This window comes from Ictalurus punctatus, chromosome 14 (genome assembly GCF_001660625.3).
Source record: "Ictalurus punctatus breed USDA103 chromosome 14, Coco_2.0, whole genome shotgun sequence".
NCBI classification, from domain to species: Eukaryota; Metazoa; Chordata; class Actinopteri; order Siluriformes; family Ictaluridae; genus Ictalurus; species Ictalurus punctatus.
In genome coordinates, this window is record NC_030429.2 from 25,962,320 (window position 1) to 25,984,339 (window position 22,020).

At 37.7% G+C, this 22,020-nt stretch overlaps 1 protein-coding gene across 2 annotated transcripts in view; it reads left to right on the forward strand.

Moving 5' to 3' along the window:
* The window catches only part of col22a1 (collagen, type XXII, alpha 1), a 75,537-nt gene that overhangs the window by 15,213 nt on the left and 38,304 nt on the right, over positions 1-22,020 (forward strand). Inside the window, exons 4-11 of one of the 2 annotated variants that reach the window (XM_053685776.1) lie at positions 6,098-6,178; positions 12,771-12,882; positions 15,466-15,589; positions 17,267-17,542; positions 17,626-17,706; positions 19,897-20,016; positions 20,277-20,321; positions 20,443-20,505. In XM_053685776.1, the coding sequence (XP_053541751.1) occupies positions 6,098-6,178; positions 12,771-12,882; positions 15,466-15,589; positions 17,267-17,542; positions 17,626-17,706; positions 19,897-20,016; positions 20,277-20,321; positions 20,443-20,505 (902 nt within the window). The remainder of the gene's footprint in view (positions 1-6,097; positions 6,179-12,770; positions 12,883-15,465; positions 15,590-17,266; positions 17,543-17,625; positions 17,707-19,896; positions 20,017-20,276; positions 20,322-20,442; positions 20,506-22,020) is intronic. The other variant, XM_053685777.1, reaches the window with a different exon arrangement.

Sequence of the window (22,020 nt, forward strand, 5' to 3'; positions counted from 1 at the left end):
TCGAGGGTTAAGGGCCTTGCTCAAGAGCCCAACAGTGGCAGCGCTGGGGTTTGAACTCACGACGTTCTGATCAGAAGGTTACGTTTTCATTGTCGCGGCTAGTGTCTGTGCAGCTGTCCTGTGAGTCCACCGTCGTACTGTAGATTAGAAATGTCTCATACTGACACAACCGGCACTATATATAGATATATGATTCTAGGTATATGATTCTGTTTGAGGTAGTCCAGTAGCCTAAGGAACAATCATGAGCTCAGATACCTTCAATTACACCGTGTTCTAGTCCAGGGGTTCCCAAACTGTTCCAAGGCAAGACCCCCCAAATGGCATTAACATTTGACCCGAGGCCGCCCTTTTGCAAGATGTCTTTAAAACACATTCTCAAAAAAATACAGACTTCTGAATATATATCCCTTTTTTTATTATTATTAATAATTACATCTTACATCTTTACATTACATTACATTAGGAATTGATTGTGTGTGTGTGCTTGTCTGAGAGTGAGAATTTATTTTTCACACCAAATTGTTGAGGCCCCACCGGGCGCCCCCTGGTGGCCCCCAAGGGGGCCGCGACCCCCACTTTGAAAACCACTGTTCTAGTCCATCGCAGGTTTTTGTTTTTGTTTTTGTTTTGTTTTTTAAAAAAAAAAAACAAACACCTGAATTGGAGAAAGTGGGAAAATGGCTTGCAGGCACTGAAACATGAACACACACACACACACACACACACACACACACACACACACACACACACACACAGTAGAACCTATAATCGCAGTGTATAATCATTTATTAAGGTTAGTTATATTAAGGAACAGGGCACTGAAGGGTTATCCGGAGTTCCCCAGCCTTCACGAGTGAGCGAGCGTCTGTAAAAGGAGGGAATTCATTGCCGAGTTAAAGCCTCTTAAAGTCGACAAAGCGCTTTTTATAGGCACGATTAAAGAAAATTACAGGCTCTGATTGTACATGATTGTCAGGCACTCGATCGGGTGCGGCGCTTTGGGCGTCTGCGTGGTTCGTGCCAGCAGTGTATGTGTGTGTGTGTGTGTGTGTGTGTGTGTGTGAGAAATAGCAGGACCAGAAACTAAAGATAAAAAAAAAAAATCAGGGAAAAATATCAGGTTTTTTTTTTTCTTCTTGCTATTTATTTATTTTTATTTATTTTTTTTTTGGGGGGGGGGGGGGTATTAATACACACTCAAGCGTGATTTGTGAGAACACACGACCTCGACTTAACCACAAACACGCAACATTCCTCCACCACCGGCTTTCATCACATCACTGACCTGCTATTAGAGAGATTAGAACGACTATAAATACGTCGACTAAAATCAGCCTCTTTTACTTCAACACCCGAACGTCTCGAGATTTCAGTACAAAAATCCACAAATCTCTTCCTGGACTGTTTAATCCCATTTTCCTGCTAGCTACACACTGATCATGTGACACCTTAGCACTGTTTCAGTGACTTTAGCTGACTGAGTGAAATCTAACCCTGACATTAACCTTGTATTTTGGGAGGACCGTTTTTTAATCATTTATGTTGGTCCGAACCCAATGCCCATCCTAGCCCTAATCATATCGATCCCCGCCTAGCAAGTTGGTGTTTTTTTTTTTGTTTGTTTGGTTTTTTTTTGGAGGAAATTTTTATATTAGCCTGATTCTCTATCAGCCCTATCAATAACCATTCTAACTCCTGGAGAAGACCTTGAGTGAGTTTACTCATTATTGAAATGGGATTCTAATATCAGTTTTAACTATAACCATTATTAACGCCACCCTTAACCATTTAGGATCTCTTTTGAACCCTGAAGGGAACCAAATTTTATTTACTTCTTGGTTAACTTTTTGGGAGCGGACACTTTTTGGGTAAGAAATTAATCTGACATAGGAGTATGCAAAAAGAATAAAAGTACATAACGAATAAAGAATGAAAATAATTAATCATGTTGCCAGTGTCATGATAAAAGGTTTTATGGACCATTTTTATTTAAAAATAATCCAAAAAAAAATTCTCCTAACTCTAACCCTAACCTTAACCCTAAACTTAACCCTAACCCTGAACTTAACCTTAAGCCTAACCCTGAATTTTACCTTAAGCCTAACCCTGAATTTTACCTTAACCCTAACCCTGAACTTAACCTTAAGCCTAACCCTGAATTTTACCTTAAGCCTAACCCTGAATTTTACCTTAACCCTAACCCTGAATTTTACCTTAAGCCTAAGCCTGAACTTAGCCTTAAGCGTAGTTTTTATGGGAGACTCCACCAACACCCATTCTGAATCCTCCCTTTCCAAGTGCACTACAAATAAAGGGTGTCGTCAGACTCCTCAGATGATGGGTTTTGAGACACCGTCAGTCTAGATAACTGACCTTACAGACACATTAACACAGACAGAAAAGCAGTAACCTGGTCGATCACCACTCATAAGCCCGTAGTTTTTACGGGAGACTCCGACCTCAGTCGCATTCCTAAAATCACAGACTCAAACACTCAAGTTGACAGCTTTCCTGGAGCGAAAATCCTACACGTTTCCAAAATCCTCCAAAAGCACAGAGAAGGTAGTACTATCGGTAGGCCTAAACAACAGGGAACAACGTCCGCACAAAACAGCTATCGAACAATCACAGTGCCTGTGGAGAAAAACTCGAGAAATATTTCCAAATGCCACAGTGCACACACCTATTATTCAATTTTCAGAGTTTTTTTTTTTTTTTTACCCCTGCAGGAGCAGCAGAATCTGGAGCTGATCAATAAATGCAGTTGAACTATTAAGGCATAGCATGCTCCCGGTGTCACAAACGTTACATAGGGGAAACTAAAAACACATTAATAGTAAGGTTCAAACAACACCTACACAACATCAGCAATAACGTCAAGAATTCCAAATTGAGAACACGGTTTGAACCAACTAATAATCTCTGGGCTGGAATCCAGCCTGATATGAAATGGATGCACTGATTAAAAACGTGGATTCCCATGGGACTTAACGAGAAGGGTGGAAAATGCTGGTAAGACACCGGTTTAATCCTCAAAACTACACCACGTTCCATTAACATGTAGGTCCGAAAATGACTCGAGAGTCTGGAAATGGGATCACGGTTTCCGGGGAGCCATAAAATAAGAAAGCTATCTGTTTAGTCAAAAATAACACCGGGTTTGATGTCAGGAGACTGGATGAGTGTAGTCAAGGACACAAAGTGAGTGTGATAAACCCCCAGTCCACCACTTGGTATTGAACCTGCGGGAGAAAAAAATATAATACTTACAAAACTATTCTCAACATGAATTAATAAAGGATCTTAATCATTCGATTCGACTCCTAACCCAAACCTTAACCCCTAACCCTTAAGCCCCGTACTCAAATCCTGTCCTACTCCTACCCTTTTATTCCTATCTCTTATCCCAACCCCTGACCCTAAGTCCTAACCGAAATCCCTAAGCCCAACCTCTAAAACCAACCCCTTACCCCAACCCTCACCTTAACCTTAACCCAAATCCCAACCCCTAACCTGACCCTGATCCAAACATCTTACCTGAACCTCCAACCTGAATCCCTGGCCCAAAGTCTAACCCCTATCCCAAATCCTGTACCTTATCCCTATCATAACCCTGCCCCAAACCCTACCCTAACCCTCTAATTCCTACTTCTTACCCCAACCTTGACCCTTGACCTTGACCCTTGACCTTGACCTTGGTAGACCAACCTCTAATCTTAATACCTTGGACACACACTCTAATCTTGGATTCCATCATTTCCCTACATCATACCAATATATAATTCATAAAGTAAACTAAGTGGGAAAGGAGAAGGAAGATCAGATGTTGCCTGTATGTTCCAAATTCAAATTTGGAATAAAAAAAAACAGAAAAACATTCAGTTCAGAATCTTACCCTTGAAGTTAACCTTAAGCCTAACCCTAAACTTAACCTTAACCATAACCCTGAATTTAATTCTGAATTTAACCATGAACCTTAAGCCTAAGCCTGAACTTGACCCTAACTCAATTTCCTGAATTTATTATCGATTTTTTCCTCTAGAAATATTGAATATAATTCTAAATGTAAAAGTCGATGAGCTGTGAACAACATTCACTTCCTGTAAAGTAATAAAGTGAAATCGACCCAGGTTTCTCCCGAACCTCTTACAGAAAACTCACATCGACCTCACGTGATATTTACACGCTTTTATTTTTTTCAAATGGGATTTTTTTTTTTTTTTTTTACACGATTAATTTTTTTATGAAGTCATTTTAATTCCCACTATTTTTTACACATGGATTCTTAACGTGACCCCCCCCCCCCCCCCACACACACACACACACAATTTTACCATGTGTTTCTTTCCCCCATATTTATTCACATTTTGTTTAGTTTTTTCGCCCACTGGATTTCCCCCCCCTGATTTTACACATGATTATTTTCGCATTTTTATTAACGTTGTCTTTTTTTTATGTTTGATTCATTTTCACAATTTTATTATTATTATTTTTTTTTACATGCATGACAATTGCTTTTGTTTCTGAAATATTATTCACATATGTTGACATGAGTGCAGTTTATTTGGGATATAACATGTCGAAATGCATTTTCTCGTGATCACGTGACTCACGTGATCACGTAAAACATTGGTGATTTTTAAATAACGGGCGAGACGTGTTCAGGGTCTACATTTCACTTCTTTCTTTCTTTCTTTTTACTCTTTATGTACAAATGTTGTTCCTGAATATGTCTTTTGTGTCGTGTTGATTTAGACACACGGTTTATATCATGCATGCATGAAGCCACATCGTTACAGAATGTAATTGAACGTGTAAAATGTTTTTCGACTAGCAAATAAATGCACTAGCATCTTAGCATCTTAGCCTTCTTCCTTTAGCCATTTCGATGGTAACACCAATTTGATGTTTTGTGTTGGCTCACAGAGTGGATCGTTGTCTTTATATTCAAGCCACAATGCTAGTTGGCTAGTTTTCCTGTTATTAACTTGCTAACACGTCAGATAAAGTGAAAATGTATGAAATGAAATGTCAGAACTAGGCCACTCCAGAACCTGGAACAGGTTCACATATAGCATCCCGTTATTAGCATCCTTCCTTAGCATTAGAGCGAGGTTTTCCTCCAGAAATAGCAGATTCTCAATGTGTGTGCCAAAGCAAACCGAGCGTGCCGGTGTCGCCTTCACGTCCTGTCAGCACAGCTATCACTTAGAGTCTTTATGCGTTTGAAATCTTGCTCTGTGGACGTGCAGGACTGTCACCGCTCGGGCGTCGGCGTGAGGTCACAGCTGGAAAACAGCGCTGTAATGCAACCCGCAATCCTAAATTACACCACCTTTTCCTCACGCACAGGACGGAGCTCATCCTCTTTCAGCTGGGGCGAGTTCTCCACTGCGGGGAGGAAATCTGTAAAATATGGAGTGTTTTCACTTAAAAAAACAACAACCTCGTTCTAGTCAATATAATGGATCATGGACCTGATCAGAGATTCCGACTTTCTCTCACTCTGAGATGACTGGACGAATGAAATCATATTCAGTCTCACAAAGCTTAAAACACGTCGGACTCGGATGTGACATCTCCTCCTTGTTTCCGATCACCTTTTCACAAGAGCACGAAAGCGTGTTCATTTTTTTTCCCTTCATTTTTTGTGTAACAACAATCGAATAAATAAAAAAATCTAGCAACAGTTATATTATGTTAGTCATTGGCTAATCTCTCTCCACGCTCAACTGTGCTCCTTGTGGTCAAAATTGGTATTACATGCAAATTGTCAGCATTTAGCTACCCTGTCCCCACTGTCCGTGTGAATGAGCTGTTACTACAGAAAACATTACCAACGTATTACAACCAGAGCATTCATATAAACCTGTGATTTGCAGCTGCACAACTGTGGTACAAAGTCATTGTAAAACTTATTTATTTAACAGTGAAGCTCAAACTTTTCTCTACAGGATCCTTCCCTTTAATCTAAACTCTGCTCCCAGGTCAGTTCTTTTAGGTTCATTGGATAAAAGCAACAAGCATTGTGGAGAAAAGTCCTGAACATGTTTATCACCACATCCTAACAGTTTATGTCTCTTCCCCTGTACAGATGTGCTGTGCCCGAACATGAAGGTGCAAGCAGAACGATTCAAGCCCAACAGCACGAGTGCTGGACTACAGGAAGTTCCAGGTGACTCATTTCACGCTCACTCTAAGCACATCCTCTGGTGGAAGGAGTATTTTAATGGAAATATCAGACACGAGCATGGCCCTCGGTGCACGATCTTTCCATCTTCATCCACCACTTTACATCGCTGGTGTGTTTTCTTTTTAGCTCTAGTGTTATTGTGTTGTTTGTTTTATTTAAATAGTTCATGTATAAAAGAATGCAGCAGCGGAGAAGGTTACAGCTTCATCTCGAGGACGCGATAGTTGAAAGACCACTACATCTACATTTTAAGCTCTGCATGCTGCGGTCCTCATGCCAGGATGTTAGCTTTGAGTCTTTCGGGGAATCAGAGTTCCTGCGTGAGCCTCCCACTCACCTTCACAAGAGCTGAGCTAAAAACCAGACCTGCTAAGAGAGAGACGTGGAGAACTGAGAGGACACGGTCCTGAGGCTCCACGCGCTGCCACGAACAAAGTAGCTTTATATGGGATTTAAAAAAAAAACTCAAGTGAAATGACAGGACTGTACTCAGTTTAAAAGGGAAAATCAAAAGAATAAACAGTTTACACACGTAAATGCACTGGAATAATGAAAAAGTAAAGAGTAAAGGATTTGAACTTTCCACTTCATCTCCTGTTCTTAAATGTGTAACAATTTGTACAAAAAAGTTCTGAAGGTTGTACGCAATGTCATGAATTTTATGAAGGCTTTATGCAACGTTTTGAAGGTTGTACACAATGTCATGGGGGTTGTATGTGAAGTCATGGAGGTTATGAAGGTTGTATGCAAAGTCATGGAGGTTATGAAGGTTCTATGCAAAGTTATGAAGGTTGTATGCAAAGTCATGGAGGTTATGAAGGTTGTATGCAAAGTTATGAAGGTTAGGAAGGTTCTATGGAATGTTTTATAGGTTCTGAAGGTTGTATGCAAAGTGTTCATGGTTATAAAGATTGTATGCAAAGTTATTAATGTTGTATGCAAGGTCATGGAGGTTATGAAGGTTGTATGCAAGGTCATGGAGGTTATGAAGGTTGTATGCAAGGTCATGGAGGTTATGAAGGTTGTATGCAAGGTCATGGAGGTTATGAAGGTTGTATGCAAAGTCATGGAGGTTATGAAGGTTGTATGCAAAGTCATGGAGGTTATGAAGGTTGTATGCAAAGTCATGAAGGTTAGGAAGGTTCTATGGAATGTTTTATAGGTTATGAAGGTTGTATGCAAAGTGTTCATGGTTATACAGATTGTATGCAAAGTTATTAATGTTGTATGCAAGGTCATGGAGGTTATGAAGGTTGTATGCAAGGTCATGGAGGTTATGAAGGTTGTATGCAAAGTCATGAAGGTTATGAAGGATGTATGCAAAGTCATGGAGGTTATGAAGGTTGTATAGAAAGTTTTGAAGGCTACGAAGACTGTATGCAATGTGATGAAGGTTCTGAAGGTTGTATGCAATGTGATGAAGGTTCTGAAGGTTGTATGCAAAGTCACAAACGTTATGAAGGTTTTATGCAATGTTATGAAGGTTCTGAAGGTTATATGCAAAGTCATTAAGGTTGTATGTAATGTTATGAAAGTTATATGCAAAGTTATGGAGTTGTGACTGGAGACTCCTTCCATAAATGTTATATAAACAACTCCATACTTTAAGAAAACATTACCGTAACGACAATTACACATTTTAAAGCCGGTTTATGTGGAGCGTCTGCCATACACGTCCCTGTGAATGAGCTGTTACTATAGAAACGATAACGTATTAGACCGAGCGCACTGTTATAAGCAGTTTTAGTAATCTACATAGATTGCATTACGTTCGTCTAAATTCTAGAAAAACTATTTTAAAACCCACAACTTTCCTTTTCTCATGTAGACCGTGTAGTTACAAAGTCCTGAATGAGTAATGTTTTTTTTTTTTATTTATTTATTTTTTATCTACGTGGCTCTCAGACAAAACCAACCAAACAAACAAACGGCAGCCGAGTAGAAAAGTGCCTCTGAGGTTTAGGTGATCTGGGATGCCACCGACTCGACGGGATCTCAGCGATTCCAGGTGCTAATTACGCGGTCATGCTGTTACAGTAAACGGCACATTCCCAAAACACACAAGCTCAGCTAAAGCATCGAGTGGGAAAACACTCAGCATCATGTCAGACAACAAATGTTTACCGAACGTAGTGTAGTCCAGCTGCGCATGTTTATCACCTTCAGTTTGGCCTCGTGCAGGTACATGAGCGAGTACCTTTGGACTTAAATCTGTTACAGTTAATAAATAAAAACTATATCATATAATAAAATATAGTACAGTGCATAAATATGTGCACCCAAGCGTTGCAGAACACCCAGAAAGACTGACGCACTGAAGACGTTCTGCTAACCTACAGTTATTCTGTGTGTGTGTGCGCGTGTGTGTGTGTGTGTGTGTGTGTGTGTGTGTGTGTGTGTGTGTGTGTGTGTGTGTGTGTGTGTGTGAAGCCGTACGTAAGCCTATGTGACCATGTGGTCTGATATGAACAGATGTGGATCAGAGGAGCGTGTCATTAAAGTCCTCGCTTCGTTTCTCAGACAGCTGTGCTCTGCTCCCACTTTTTCCAAACACACACACACACACACACCGACACACACACACACACACACACACACACACACACAGAGTCCAAAATAGCTCTCCTCTGGAGGAATGATTATACACTCGGCTTTGCCTTTCTAATTACAGGCTCGTGGTGAAGCTACAGGGGGAGAACTGACACACACACACACACACACACACACACACACACACACACACACACACCATGAGAATCACAGTAGTAAAGTAAAGAGAAAATTAAGCTGGAAGAACTTGGAGTAGTCTACTTCCTTTTAAATATTTAAGTCTAAATGCTGTAATGTAGAGCTAAATAGAGTTCATGGAGGATTTATTATTGTTATTCTTAAATAATCATATTTTAACCTAATACTCAATTTGGTATACTTCCACTCATAGGCCCAGCCCTTATCCTGTAAGCCCCGCCCCCAACATGTGACGGCGTCAACTGATGCGGAAATTTGTAAACAAATCTATAAAAGTAGTAAATTCTATTATTTTTAATGAGATATTTGTACTGAGATAATGACTAATGAGTGTGTGTATGTAGTCTATATGTACTTTCATGTCTATACAGGAAGCAAACATACAGGAACAGGGCTGGGGGATATGATGATGTCACATTCTGCGAATAAATAAAGTTTTTATTAGTCAAATCATTATTGATTTTTTTTTTTTTAGAGAGATAATTCATCTTCACCCTCAGTTAAAAATCCTCTCTGTTCATTAAAACCCTTTCTGTTAATAAATAAATTAATAATAATAATAATAATAATAATAATAATAATAATAATAATAATAATCTACATAGTAATTAAAAGTATATTGTGGTTTTTAACAAATATTTAGCTGGGATAATTTAGTTATTGAACCGTGCACAATTACACATACTGTACAGTGGTGCTTGAAAGTTTGTGAACCCTTTTGAATTTCCTATATTTCTGCATAAATATGACCCACAGCGCCCTCCACTAATATCGGCACCCTTGATAAATATGAGCGAAGAAGGTTGTGAAAAATCGTCTTTATTGTTTAACCTTTTGATCTTTTGCTAAAAAAAAAAATAAAAAATACTCTGCTCTCATGGATATCAAACTACTTCAAACACAACACAGGTTTACAGGTTAACAATTATTGGCACCCCTATGAATTCATATGAGAAAAATATATTTGAAGTATATTCCCAGTAATATTTTGCATTTTTTTAGTACACCTGGGGGACTAGGAACAGGAAATTGTTCAACCATGACTTCCTGTTTCACAGGGGTATAAATATGAGGTAACACACAGGCCAAATTCACTTAGTCATTCATAACAATGGGTAAGAGCGAGGAATACAGCTGTGATGTGCAGCAAAAGGTTGTTGAGCTTCACACAATGGGGCGTGTCTATAAGAAAATAGCACAAGCATTGAAAACGCCCATTTCACCATCAGGGTAATAATTAAGACGTTCCAGTCCACTGGAAATGTTATGAATCGACCTGGAATTGGACGTGTGTCTGTATCGTCTCAACACACTGTGAAGAGGACGGTTCGAGTGGAGAAAACATCTCCAAGGATCTACTTTTAGGATTTGTGTGAAAATATGATGATGATCATATTTCTGCAATAATATAATATAAATTTCCACAGTATCATGTATCATGATGACATTTTTTGCCAGCTCTTACCAGAATTAAAAAGCTGTTTGATTAGACAACAGAAAAGACGTCTGTGTAGATTTGGATTTGTTGTTGTTTTGTTTGTTGAATATTTGTGTCACTGCAGGACTTTCACTGTTGTAGAAAAGCAGGCGAGAGCAGGAGACGTTTCTATCTAAAGGAATGTCAGCGTGGGAGTCGAGTCACTGCCACACGCTGCTGCTGGGTTTAAGGATACTTTAGAGTTTGTCACTGATGGAGAGCAGGATATGTGTTATAGTGTGTGGCCACCTGTTCCTGAGCTTTTTCTATACACATACACACACACACACACACACACACACACACACACACACACACACACACACACACACACACACACACACGCACACACACACACACACACACACACACACACACAAATAGAGCCAGCAGTAGTCACATTAAATCATTTTCATGTTTGAATCTGTTGCAATGAATCATATCCACATTTGAGTCATTTGAAGTGAATAATTTTCTGTGAATTCAGTTCAATTAAATGTTATTACATCATGTTTTTTCACATAGAAGCTTTACAAAAATAATTTTAATTTCACGTTTAAATCATTAGCAACTAATAATTTTCATGTGAGAATCATTTAAAGTGAATCATATTCAATTTGAATCATTTGCAGTGAATCATTTTCACGATTACATACTTGTAATACAGTGGGCCCATTGTCAGTTTAAGTGAATCATTTCATTTGAAGTGAATCATTTTCATTTGCAGTGAATCATTTTCATGTGCGATTCATTTCAGTGAACTATTTTCACGGTTATAAAATCAGCAGCAAATCGTTTTCAGTTTAAGTCATGGGTAGTGAATTGTTTCATTTGGAGTGAGTCATTTTCATGTTTAAATCATTAGCAGTGAATTACTTTCATGTTTGAATCATTTACAGTGAATCGTTTTCATTAGCAGTGAATCATTGTCATGTTTGAATCATTCACAGTGAACTATTTTCATGTGTGAATCATTTACTGCGAATCATTTGCAGGGAATCCTTTTCATTAGCAGTGGAAAATTTTAATGTTTGAATCATTTGCAGTGAATCAGTTCCAGTGAATCATTTTCAGTTTGAATCATTTGCAGTGAATCACTTTCACATTTATAAAAATTAGGAGTGAATCATTTTCAGTTTAAGTCATGTGCAGCGAATCATTTCCCTTACCAGCCTCTCTTTTTTATCTCTGTTGAAGTTGATGAGACAAAAATGGTGTCTAGAAGGGTTTCGTGGGGTCTTGTTTAGACCACGCCCACTTTGGGTTTGAAATCAGATTCAGATATTGTTACACCCCGAGTGTATAGAAAGCTGTTCTTGTAAGACTGATGGGATGAGAACAATGACCTTTTTGAAAACACTCTCTCTCTCTCTCTCTCTCTCTCTCTCTCTCTCTCTCTCTTGCACGCGTTCTCTCTCATGAGGTCACACACTTTTTAATTGAAGGGAGAACCTTCAATTAAACCTTCAAACCTACTGAAGCTTCAGTCTTCAGAGGTTTGTGTGTTTCCTTGATGAGGAACATTAACATCACACCAGATTGCACACTCGGCTGGGTAAACGCCCTGTTGCCATGGAAATGCATGTGTTGTGTACAGGAGTGTGGTCTTTCTGCCACTGTAATGTGGTGGTTGATCGAGACAAACCACAGCACGAAACTCTCTCTCTCTCTCTCTCTCTCTCTCTCTCTCTCTCTCTCTCTCTCAGTCTCTCTCTCTCTCATACACACACAGCTTTCTATTGGAACACCAATGTCACACTTGCGATATCTGCCCCAGTGAGTGCATTTGAATGTTTAATGGAAGCAGATGTGACGCACAGGGGTAATTAGTGGCTCTGAGATCTAGAACCGGAAAAAGTAACCACACTCGTGTACCCCCTGCGTTCTCAAACGGCATCACAATGTCATTATTACAACATGCTAACTCGAGTCAGAGGTGTGTCAGTAACAAAAAGTCTCGGTGCCCGCCAATACGAATATGACACCTTAAGTAATTTATTTACTGAAAACCTATTTATGTTATTAGGGAAATGTATAGAATGCATATGGAATATAACCGGCCCGAGTGCTTTAAACACTGACAATTCATTTAATATTTATAATCATTAGAAGAAGAGGCCAGGTCCTCAAAATGTTCTTAAAATGTCGCAAGTAGCTAGTTCCTAAAAAAAAAAAAAACAAAAAAAAAACCCCACATTTCTATTAATTAGATTTATTTTAGGCTATATTTTGATACACGCTCCCTCTAGTGGTCATACACTGAAATGACTAACAGATTTTTTTATATTTATTTATTTTTTTTTAAACAATATTAATGCAATGTGATTGTGATCTGCTGTTGAACCCCAGGCTTTGACCTGATGGAGTACTTTAATGTGAGGGATGTTCTGGGGGAGAAGTCTGACCCTGGACAGAGCTCCTATGTGAGACTGGGGACTATGCCTATCGTCCAGCAGACTGAGTGAGTACCACACGAATAATGATCCAAACACACAACATGATACACACCTGGAACTAGCATGTAGTCAGTCACCTCGCGTTTCCCTTTCTAGGTATAAAATTTCAATATGTGTAATAAATATAATCATATATCATATTTATTTGGATGTATGTAAGCAAAAAGTGGTAGAGCAGGGCTAGACAGAGTAATAAAATAATTTAAGCTAATATAAATATAAATAAAATGAAACCACAGGTCTAATTAGTAAATCCTCTGACTTTAGTTCGCATCAGCCATTGTACATTTAAAGTGTATTAGTACATTTAATGCGAACATGCTTTTATATCAGTTTAAAATATACAACTTACTGTTATCATCTTTCTGACGCTCAGAGAGAACAGGCATTTGCACACAGGCCTAACTGCTAGAGTGTCCATCCGTTTCTGAAAGATTGCCTGGGAAGTAAGGAACAGCTAAGTAGATTTTTCAAAATATAGAAATTTCCGCCACTACACGATCAGACCGTTAAATGATGATCATCAGTTTCAGACTTTTGAATGATCAGCTTTCAAAATGATTCACTTCTAAAACGATCAGCTTCCAAACTGATCAGCTCTAATGGTCGACTCGTAAAATGGTCAGCTTTCAGATCAATAGCTTCTATATACGCGGCTATAAAATTATACGAGTTAAATGATAAGCTTCTTAAATTTCAGCTTTTGAAATGATAAGAATGGAATTATCTCCCTAAATGATCAGCTTTCTACAGTAAATGATCAGTTTAATAAATGATCGGTTTAATAAATGATCAGCTTTATAAATGATCAGCTTTATAAATGATCAGCTTTCTACAGTAAATGATTAGTTTAATAAATGATCAGTTCAATAAATGATCAGTTTAATAAATGATCAGTTTAATAAATGATCAGTTTAATAAATGATCAGCTTTATAAATGATCAGTTTAATAAATGATCAGCTTTATAAATGATCAGTTTAATAAATGATCAGTTTAATAAATGATCAGCTTTATAAATGATTAGTTTAATAAATGATCAGTTTAATAAATGATTAGTTTAATAAATGATCAGTTTAATAAATGATCAGTTTAATAAATGATCAGTTTAATAAATGATCAGCTTTATAAATGATCAGTTTAATAAATGATCAGCTTTATAAATGATCAGTTTAATAAATGATCAGTTTAATAAATGATCAGTTTAATAAATGAACAGCTTTATAAATGATCAGTTTAATAAATGATCAGTTTAATAAATGATCAGTTTAATAAATGATCAGTTTAATAAATGATCAGCTTTATAAATGATCAGTTTAATAAATGATCAGCTTTATAAATGATCAGTTTAATAAATGATCAGTTTAATAAATGATCAGTTTAATAAATGAACAGCTTTATAAATGATCAGTTTAATAAATGATCAGCTTTATAAATGATCAGTTTAATAAATGATCAGTTTAATAAATGATCAGCTTTATAAATGATCAGTTTAATAAATGATCAGTTTAATAAATGATCAGCTTTATAAATTATCAGTTTAATAAATGATCACTTTAATAAATGATCATTTTAATAAATGATCAGCTTTATAAATGATCAGCTTTATAAATGATTAGTTTAATAAATGAACAGCTTTATAAATGATCAGTTTAATAAATGATCAGCTTTATAAATGATCAGTTTAATAAATGATCAGCTTTATAAATGATCAGTTTAATAAATGAACAGCTTTATAAATGATCAGTTTAATAAATGATCAGCTTTATAAATGATCAGTTTAATAAATGAACAGCTTTATAAATGATCAGTTTAATAAATGATCAGTTTAATAAATGAACAGCTTTATAAATTATCAGTTTAATAAATGATCAGCTTTATAAATGATCAGTTTAATAAATGATCATTTTAATAAATGATCAGCTTTATAAATGATCAGTTTAATAAATGATCAGCTTTATAAATGATCAGTTTAATAAATGATCAGCTTTATAAATGATCAGCTTTATAAATGATCAGTTTAATAAATGATCAGCTTTATAAATGATCAGCTTTATAAATGATCAGTTTAATAAATGATCAGCTTTATAAATGATCACTTTAATAAATGATCATTTTAATAAATGATCAGCTTTATAAATGATCAGTTTAATAAATGATCAGCTTTATAAATGATCAGTTTAATAAATGATCAGTTTAATAAATGATCAGCTTTATAAATGATCAGCTTTATAAATGATCAGCTTTATAAATGATCAGCTTTATAAATGATCAGTTTAATAAATGATCAGCTTTATAAATGATCAGCTTTATAAATGATCAGTTTAATAAATGATCAGCTTTATAAATGATCAGCTTTATAAATGATCAGTTTAATAAATTATCAGCTTTATAAATGATCAGCTTTATAAATGATCAGCTTTATAAATGATCAGCTTTATAAATGATCAGCTTTATAAATGATCAGTTTAATAAATGATCAGCTTTATAAATGATCAGCTGCTGGTGGATTGTAACGAATACGTTTCTACAGAATTTCGGGATGAGCATCTTGTAAAGAATCTCTCTCCTCTTCTCCTGTGTGTTACAGAAACGTGTTTTCACAAGGCCTCCCAGATGAATACGCCTTCGTTACCACGTTCAAATTCAGAAAGACGTCTAGGAGGGAGGACTGGTACCTGTGGCAGGTCTACGACAAGTACGGCATCCCTCAGGTCAGTAAAGCCCACTGGGGAACCAGAAGGCGATTCAAATAGATTTAAGTAGTTTAAATATCTACTACAGTAGCATACAATTTTGCTCAGCTGGTAGTTGATGGACCACATATCCATCATCGGCTTCCTAAATCACCGGCTTCTTAAATGATCAGCTGCTGATTGATATAAAAGCACAGGTTTCCCCAGAACTTGATGGACCCCATATTCATTATCAGCTTGCTAAAAAAATCAGCTTCTAAAGTTTAATGTATTAAATTATCAATTATTCTATGTTAACAGCTTCCAAAATGATCACCTTTAAAATGATCAGCTTCCTAAATGATCATCAAGCTAAATGATCAGCTTCCTAATGATCAGCTTCCCAATGATGAGCTTCCCAATGATCAGCTTCCTAATGATCAGCTTCTTAAAAGATTATCTTGCTAAATGATCAGCTAACGAAATGATCAGCTTCCTAATGATCAGCTTCCCAATGATCAGCTTCCTAATGATCAGCTTCCCAATGATCAGCTTCCTAATGATCAGCTTCCCAATGATCAGCTTCCTAATGATCAGCTTCCCAACGATCAGCTTCCTAATGATCAGCTTCCCAATGATGAGCTTCCCAATGATCAGATTCCTAATGATCAGCTTCCCAATGATCAGCTTCCTAATGATCAGCTTCCCAATGATCAGCTTCCTAATGATCAGCTTCCTAAACGATTAGTTTCCTAAATGATCAGCTAACGAAATAATCAGCTTCCTAAACGATCAGCTAACTAACGATCAGCTTCCTAAACGATCAGCTAACTAAATGATCAGCGTCTTAAAGGATTATCTTGCTAAATGATCAGCTTCCTAATGATCAGCCTCTTAAATGATCAGCTGACTAAATGATCAGCTTCCTAAATGATCAGCTAACTAAATGATCAGCTTCCTAAAGGATTATCTTGCTAAATGAACAGCTTCCTAATGATCAGCTTCCTAAACGATCAGCTAACTAAATGATCAGCTTCCTAAAGGATTATCTTTCTAAATTATCAGCTTTCTAATGATCAGCTTCCTAAATCATCAGCTTCCTAAATGCTCAGCGTCCTAAATGATCAGCTAATTAAACGATCAGCTTCCTAAATGATCAGCTTCCTAAATGATCAGCTAATTAAACGATCAGCTAACTAAATGATCAGCTTCCTAAATGATCAGCTTCCTAATGATCAGCTTGCTAAACGATCAGTTGCTAAAGGATCAGTTTCCTAAATGACCAGCTTTTAAAACAATAAAGGAACAGTTTCTGCATGATCAGTTTTCAAAACGATCAGCTTCTTAAATATTGAGCTTTGTAAATAAACAGCATCTAAATGCTCAGCTCCTTAAAGGATCAGTTTCATAAAGAGTCAGATTCAGTCAGCTTCCAAAATGATCACCTTTAAAATGATCAGTATCTTAAATGATCAGCTTCCTAGCTTTTCAAGCAATCGCCCCCTAGAGGAACAGGCTGTGAATGATCAGATTTCAAAATTAAGCAGCTTATAAATTGATCAGGTTTTCTAATGATCAGCTGCTTTATGTCAAGGTCATGTATTACTCAATTCCTGATGTTTTGAGAAGTGTGTGTACCTGAGATTTACCTCACACACTGTATCCTATGCTTGTTTTAGTGGTCAAGACCTTGTCTAGTCTTTATCTCTCTTGCAGGTTTCTATCCGTCTAGATGGAGAGAATAAAGCGGTGGAGTACAACGCCGTGGGCTTGACCAAAGACGCAGTCCGAGCCGTGTTCCGCAGCCCGGATGTGGAAAACCTATTTGACAGAAACTGGCACAAGATCGGCCTGAGCATCCACGCCAAATCCGTCTCGCTCTATCTGGACTGCAAACTCATCCAGACCCTACCGATCGAGGACAGAGAGGACATCGACATCCAGGGCAAAACCGTCATCGGCAAGAGACTCTACGACAGCGTCCCCATCGACGTGAGTCAATGACAAATACTGACTGAATCATCACTTCTCAAATAATCAGCATCATGTTTCGTTTCCTAACTCGTCCTCCACAGTTCGACCTTCAGAGGATGGTAATCTACTGCGACTCTAAGCAGGCAGAGCAGGAGACATGCTGTGACCTGCCTGGAGGCCCTGTGAGTGTCTCACACACACACACACACACACACACACACACACACACACACACACACACACCCCAGGTTCTTTAAAAGATCAGCTTTAAAGCTTTAAATGATCTGATTCCATGAGCAGCTCCATGAACAATCAGTTTTTAAAGCATCAGCATTAACATGACCAGCACCAGCTTCCTAAATGATCCGTTTTGTAAATGATCGGGTTGCTAAGTAATCAGGTTCTAAACAATTAGCTTCTAGACAATCAGTATCATCTTCTAAACGATTAGCTTTGAAATAATGTGTGTCATAAATGATTAGCTTCTAAACAATTAGTTTGCTAAATGATCAATGTTATAAACATCAGCTCCTTAAATGATCAGCTCCCAAATGATCAGCTCCAAATGATCAGCTCACAAATGATCAGCTCCAAATGATCAGCTCCCAAATGATCAGCTCCAAATGATCAGCTCCCAAATGATCAGCTCCCAAATGATCAGCTCCCAAATGATCAGCTCACAAATGATCAGCTCCCAAATGATGAGCTCACAAATGATCAGCTCCAAATGATCAGCTCCCAAATGATCAGCTCACAAATGATCAGCTCCAAATGATCAGCTCTCAGATGAACAGCTCTCAAATAATCAGCTCCAAATGATCAGCTCCAAATGATCAGCTCTCAGATGATCAGCTCTCAGATGATCAGCTCTCAAATGATCAGCTCCCAAATGATCAGCTCCAAATGATCAGCTCCCAAATGATCAGCTCCAAATGATCAGCTCCCAAATGATCAGCTCCCAAATGATCAGCTCCAAATGATCAGCTCCCAAATGATCAGCTCCTTAAATGATCAGCTCCCAAATGATCAGCTCACAAATGATCAGCTCACAAATGATCAGCTCCAAATGATCAGCTCTCAGATGAACAGCTCTCAAATGATCAGCTCACAAATGATCAGCTCCAAATGATCAGCTCACAAATGATCAGCTCTCAAATGATCAGCTCCAAATGATCAGCTCCAAATGATCAGCTCTCAGATGATCAGCTCTCAGATGATCAGCTCTCAAATGATCAGCTCCAAATGATCAGCTCTCAAATGATCAGCTCACAAATGATCAGCTCCAAATGATCAGCTCACAAACGATCAGCTCTCAAATGATCAGCTCCAAGTGATCAGCTCCAAATGATCAGCTCTCAAATGATCAGCTCCATATGATCAGCTCCAAATGATCAGCTCTCAAATGATCAGCTCCCAAATGATCAGTGTCAAACAAATGAGCTTCAAAGTGATCAGCTCCCAAATGATCATCTTCTTAAATGATCAGCATCATTAATGATCAGTGTCATAAATGATCAGCTTCTAAACAATTAGATTGCTAAATGATCCGCATCATAAACAATATACTTTTAAACGATCAGCTTCTTAAATGATCAGTGTCATGAACAAATCAGCTTTGCCGCCCGAGGGCCCAAAGATCATGCAGTATTGATTTTCACCCTTCTCCCTCGTGCACAGAGATTTCTCCAGATTCTCTGAATCTTTTGATGATATTATCTACTGTAGATGATGAGGTATTCATAGTCTTTCAATTTTACATTGAGGAACATTATTCTGAAATTGTTCCACAAATAGTAGACGAAGTTCTTCGCAGATCGGTGAAGTTCTACCCATCTTTACTTCTGAGAGACTCCGCCCCTCTAAGATACTCTTTTCATCACATTACTGACCTGTTCCCAAGTAACCTCCAGCTGATTCTTTTTAGCTAGTAACATTTACATTTCCAGCCTTTTGTCGCCCTTGTCCCAACTTTTTTGAGACGTGTTGCGGCCATCAAATTCAAAATGACCTTATTTTTTCCCTTAAAACAGCACATTTCCTCAGTTTAAACATTTGGTATGTTTTCTACGTTCTATTGTGAATAATATACGGCTTTATGAGATTTGCGTTCTGCTTTTATTTACGATTTACACAGCGTCCCAACTTTTTTGGAATTGGGGTTGTACATTAAGAGTTTCTCAAATGAACTGCTCCGTAAATTATTACAGCCATCTCTGTCTCTCCAGATCAGTTGAAATGCACTTTCACATGTTTGTCACATGATCACATAGTAATAACATATCATGTTACGTAAAATAATAATAATAATATTAATAATAATAATAATAATAATAATAATAATAATAATAATAATAATAATGTGTGTGTCTCAGTGCCCTAAGCAGGTGGTCACTGAACCCACGCCTATTTTACTCCCGACCCCGACTCCTACGAGCGGAGAGCAGAAGAGTGGAGAACACACCGTCAACTGTTCCTGCACCACCGGGGAGAGGGTAAGACCCTGATGCCTAGGGGTCAAAGGTCAAGAGTGCATTAGGAAAACTGGATCATGAATAAACTTGCAAATGGATACAAACGGTTGAAAATGAAACCAAGCATACAGCTGTGATATATTTACACTCGGCAGACTCTGACGATGTAAATATCACACATAATGTAAGGTTGGATGGCAATTTCTCATCTGCTTCTCTCTCTTTTATCGCTCTTTGCTGTCTCTCTCTCTCTCTCTCTCTCTCTTTCTCACTATCTACAGGGTGAGACAGGTCTGCCCGGTGCTCAAGGCCCTAAGGGTGAAAAGGTCATAAAGCAGTCGCTTTAATTCAGCTGATGTTTTACAGGAGTTTGTGTGTTATATCCTCTGCTTTCTGTCGCACAGACACTCCCTCCTCAACTCTGTCCTCTAAACTGTACATCCACAGGGAGATCCGGGCCTTCAGGGCACTCCGGGACCACAAGGACCTAAAGGGCAGAAAGGAGAACTTGTAGGAAAAAGTGATTTCTTACTAATTCTTGGTTACATTAGCACTAAAAGACCGGTTTATATTATTTTCTGGACAGGTTTGCGGAATTAACTAGTTAGTTTTTTTTTTTTTTTTTTTTTTTTTAAATAAAGGCTGCCTTGTGATTTAAAATAATGTATTTAACAAATACATGAACAGTTTTATATTCGACTCCCCACGTTTACTTCATAATCTCAGAGATTTTATTCATCATCCAAGTCTTAGAACGTGTGTTCCAACGAGGTGACGTTAGCGAGTTAGCAATACAACAGTGTGTACTGTGAAGGTTTGGGTTCTTCACAACTAGCTAGGCTTACTATCACTATGGAATATATACAATCCAAAAATATACACAAGTGAATTATCAACCATTTAAAAAAAAAATTCCTTGTTTTGGCTACATCAATTTGCGCATCACGCTGTACACCTGAAAGGGCTTAGGGTAGATTATATGGGGTAGATTCTGTATATATAGCACAGCGGGTTCCAAGTAGAACCTCTTCAGGAAGCTAATAACCATCTTAACTAGCTAAAGAACCCTTGAAAAAGCCCCGTTTTTTCCCTAAGAAGTACCCTCGTTAAAAAGAGTCATCGGCATGGTCAAAAATAAACTAAAATGATGCCATATCTCAGCCCGGACATCACCGGTGCTTAGTTAAATGATCAGATCTTGTAAATAGGATTTGATTTGCTGGAGTTGTTGCCATGGTAACAACATCTTAGCCTGGACACCACTGGTGCTTAGTTCTAGAGCAAGCCAGTTTGACCTGCTTTAAAAAAAATAATAATGGAAAAGTGGAGAACGCAGCGCCGTTACTAGGCACCAGGTTGGGGGCGCCAGTGAACGCCTCAACACCCCCCGCCTCCGCCCGACTCACACACCCACAAGAGAGAGAGTACATTATTATTATTATTATTATTATTATTATTATTATTATTATTAATTAGTAACTTATTTCGTTCTGGTTTTTTTAATTCAGGTAACAGTTTATGATTGCATGTGATATATATATATATATATATATGGTATCCCTGGAGATACTGGGCATGCTGTTAGGAAGAGAGCTAGAGATGTACAGTACAGGGCGGCGAGCGTCCGTGCTCGACTGGTGTTTCATCATGAAAAGGTCAAAGCCGTCAGGGGCTCAGTATCACACACAAAAAAAGAGGATGAGAAAAAGAAAGAGAAACATAAAAGGTATGCGACTAGTAGTCTATAGACGGTAAAGACCTGGGGGGTTATTTAAGAAAGGTATATATGTTGTTTGGATGAACCTGTGTTGCGTTTGTAATTGTTCGATATCCACGAGAGCAGAGCATTTTAGTGATTTTTTTTTAACAGAAGATCAAAGGTGAAACAATAAAGACAATTTTTCACATAATATTAGTAATATAATATTAGTAATATAATATTAGATAATATTAGTGGAGGGCGCTGTAGGCGTAACAGTAAATCACTAATTAGAAATAAGAAATGAAAATGATAAATGAATTACA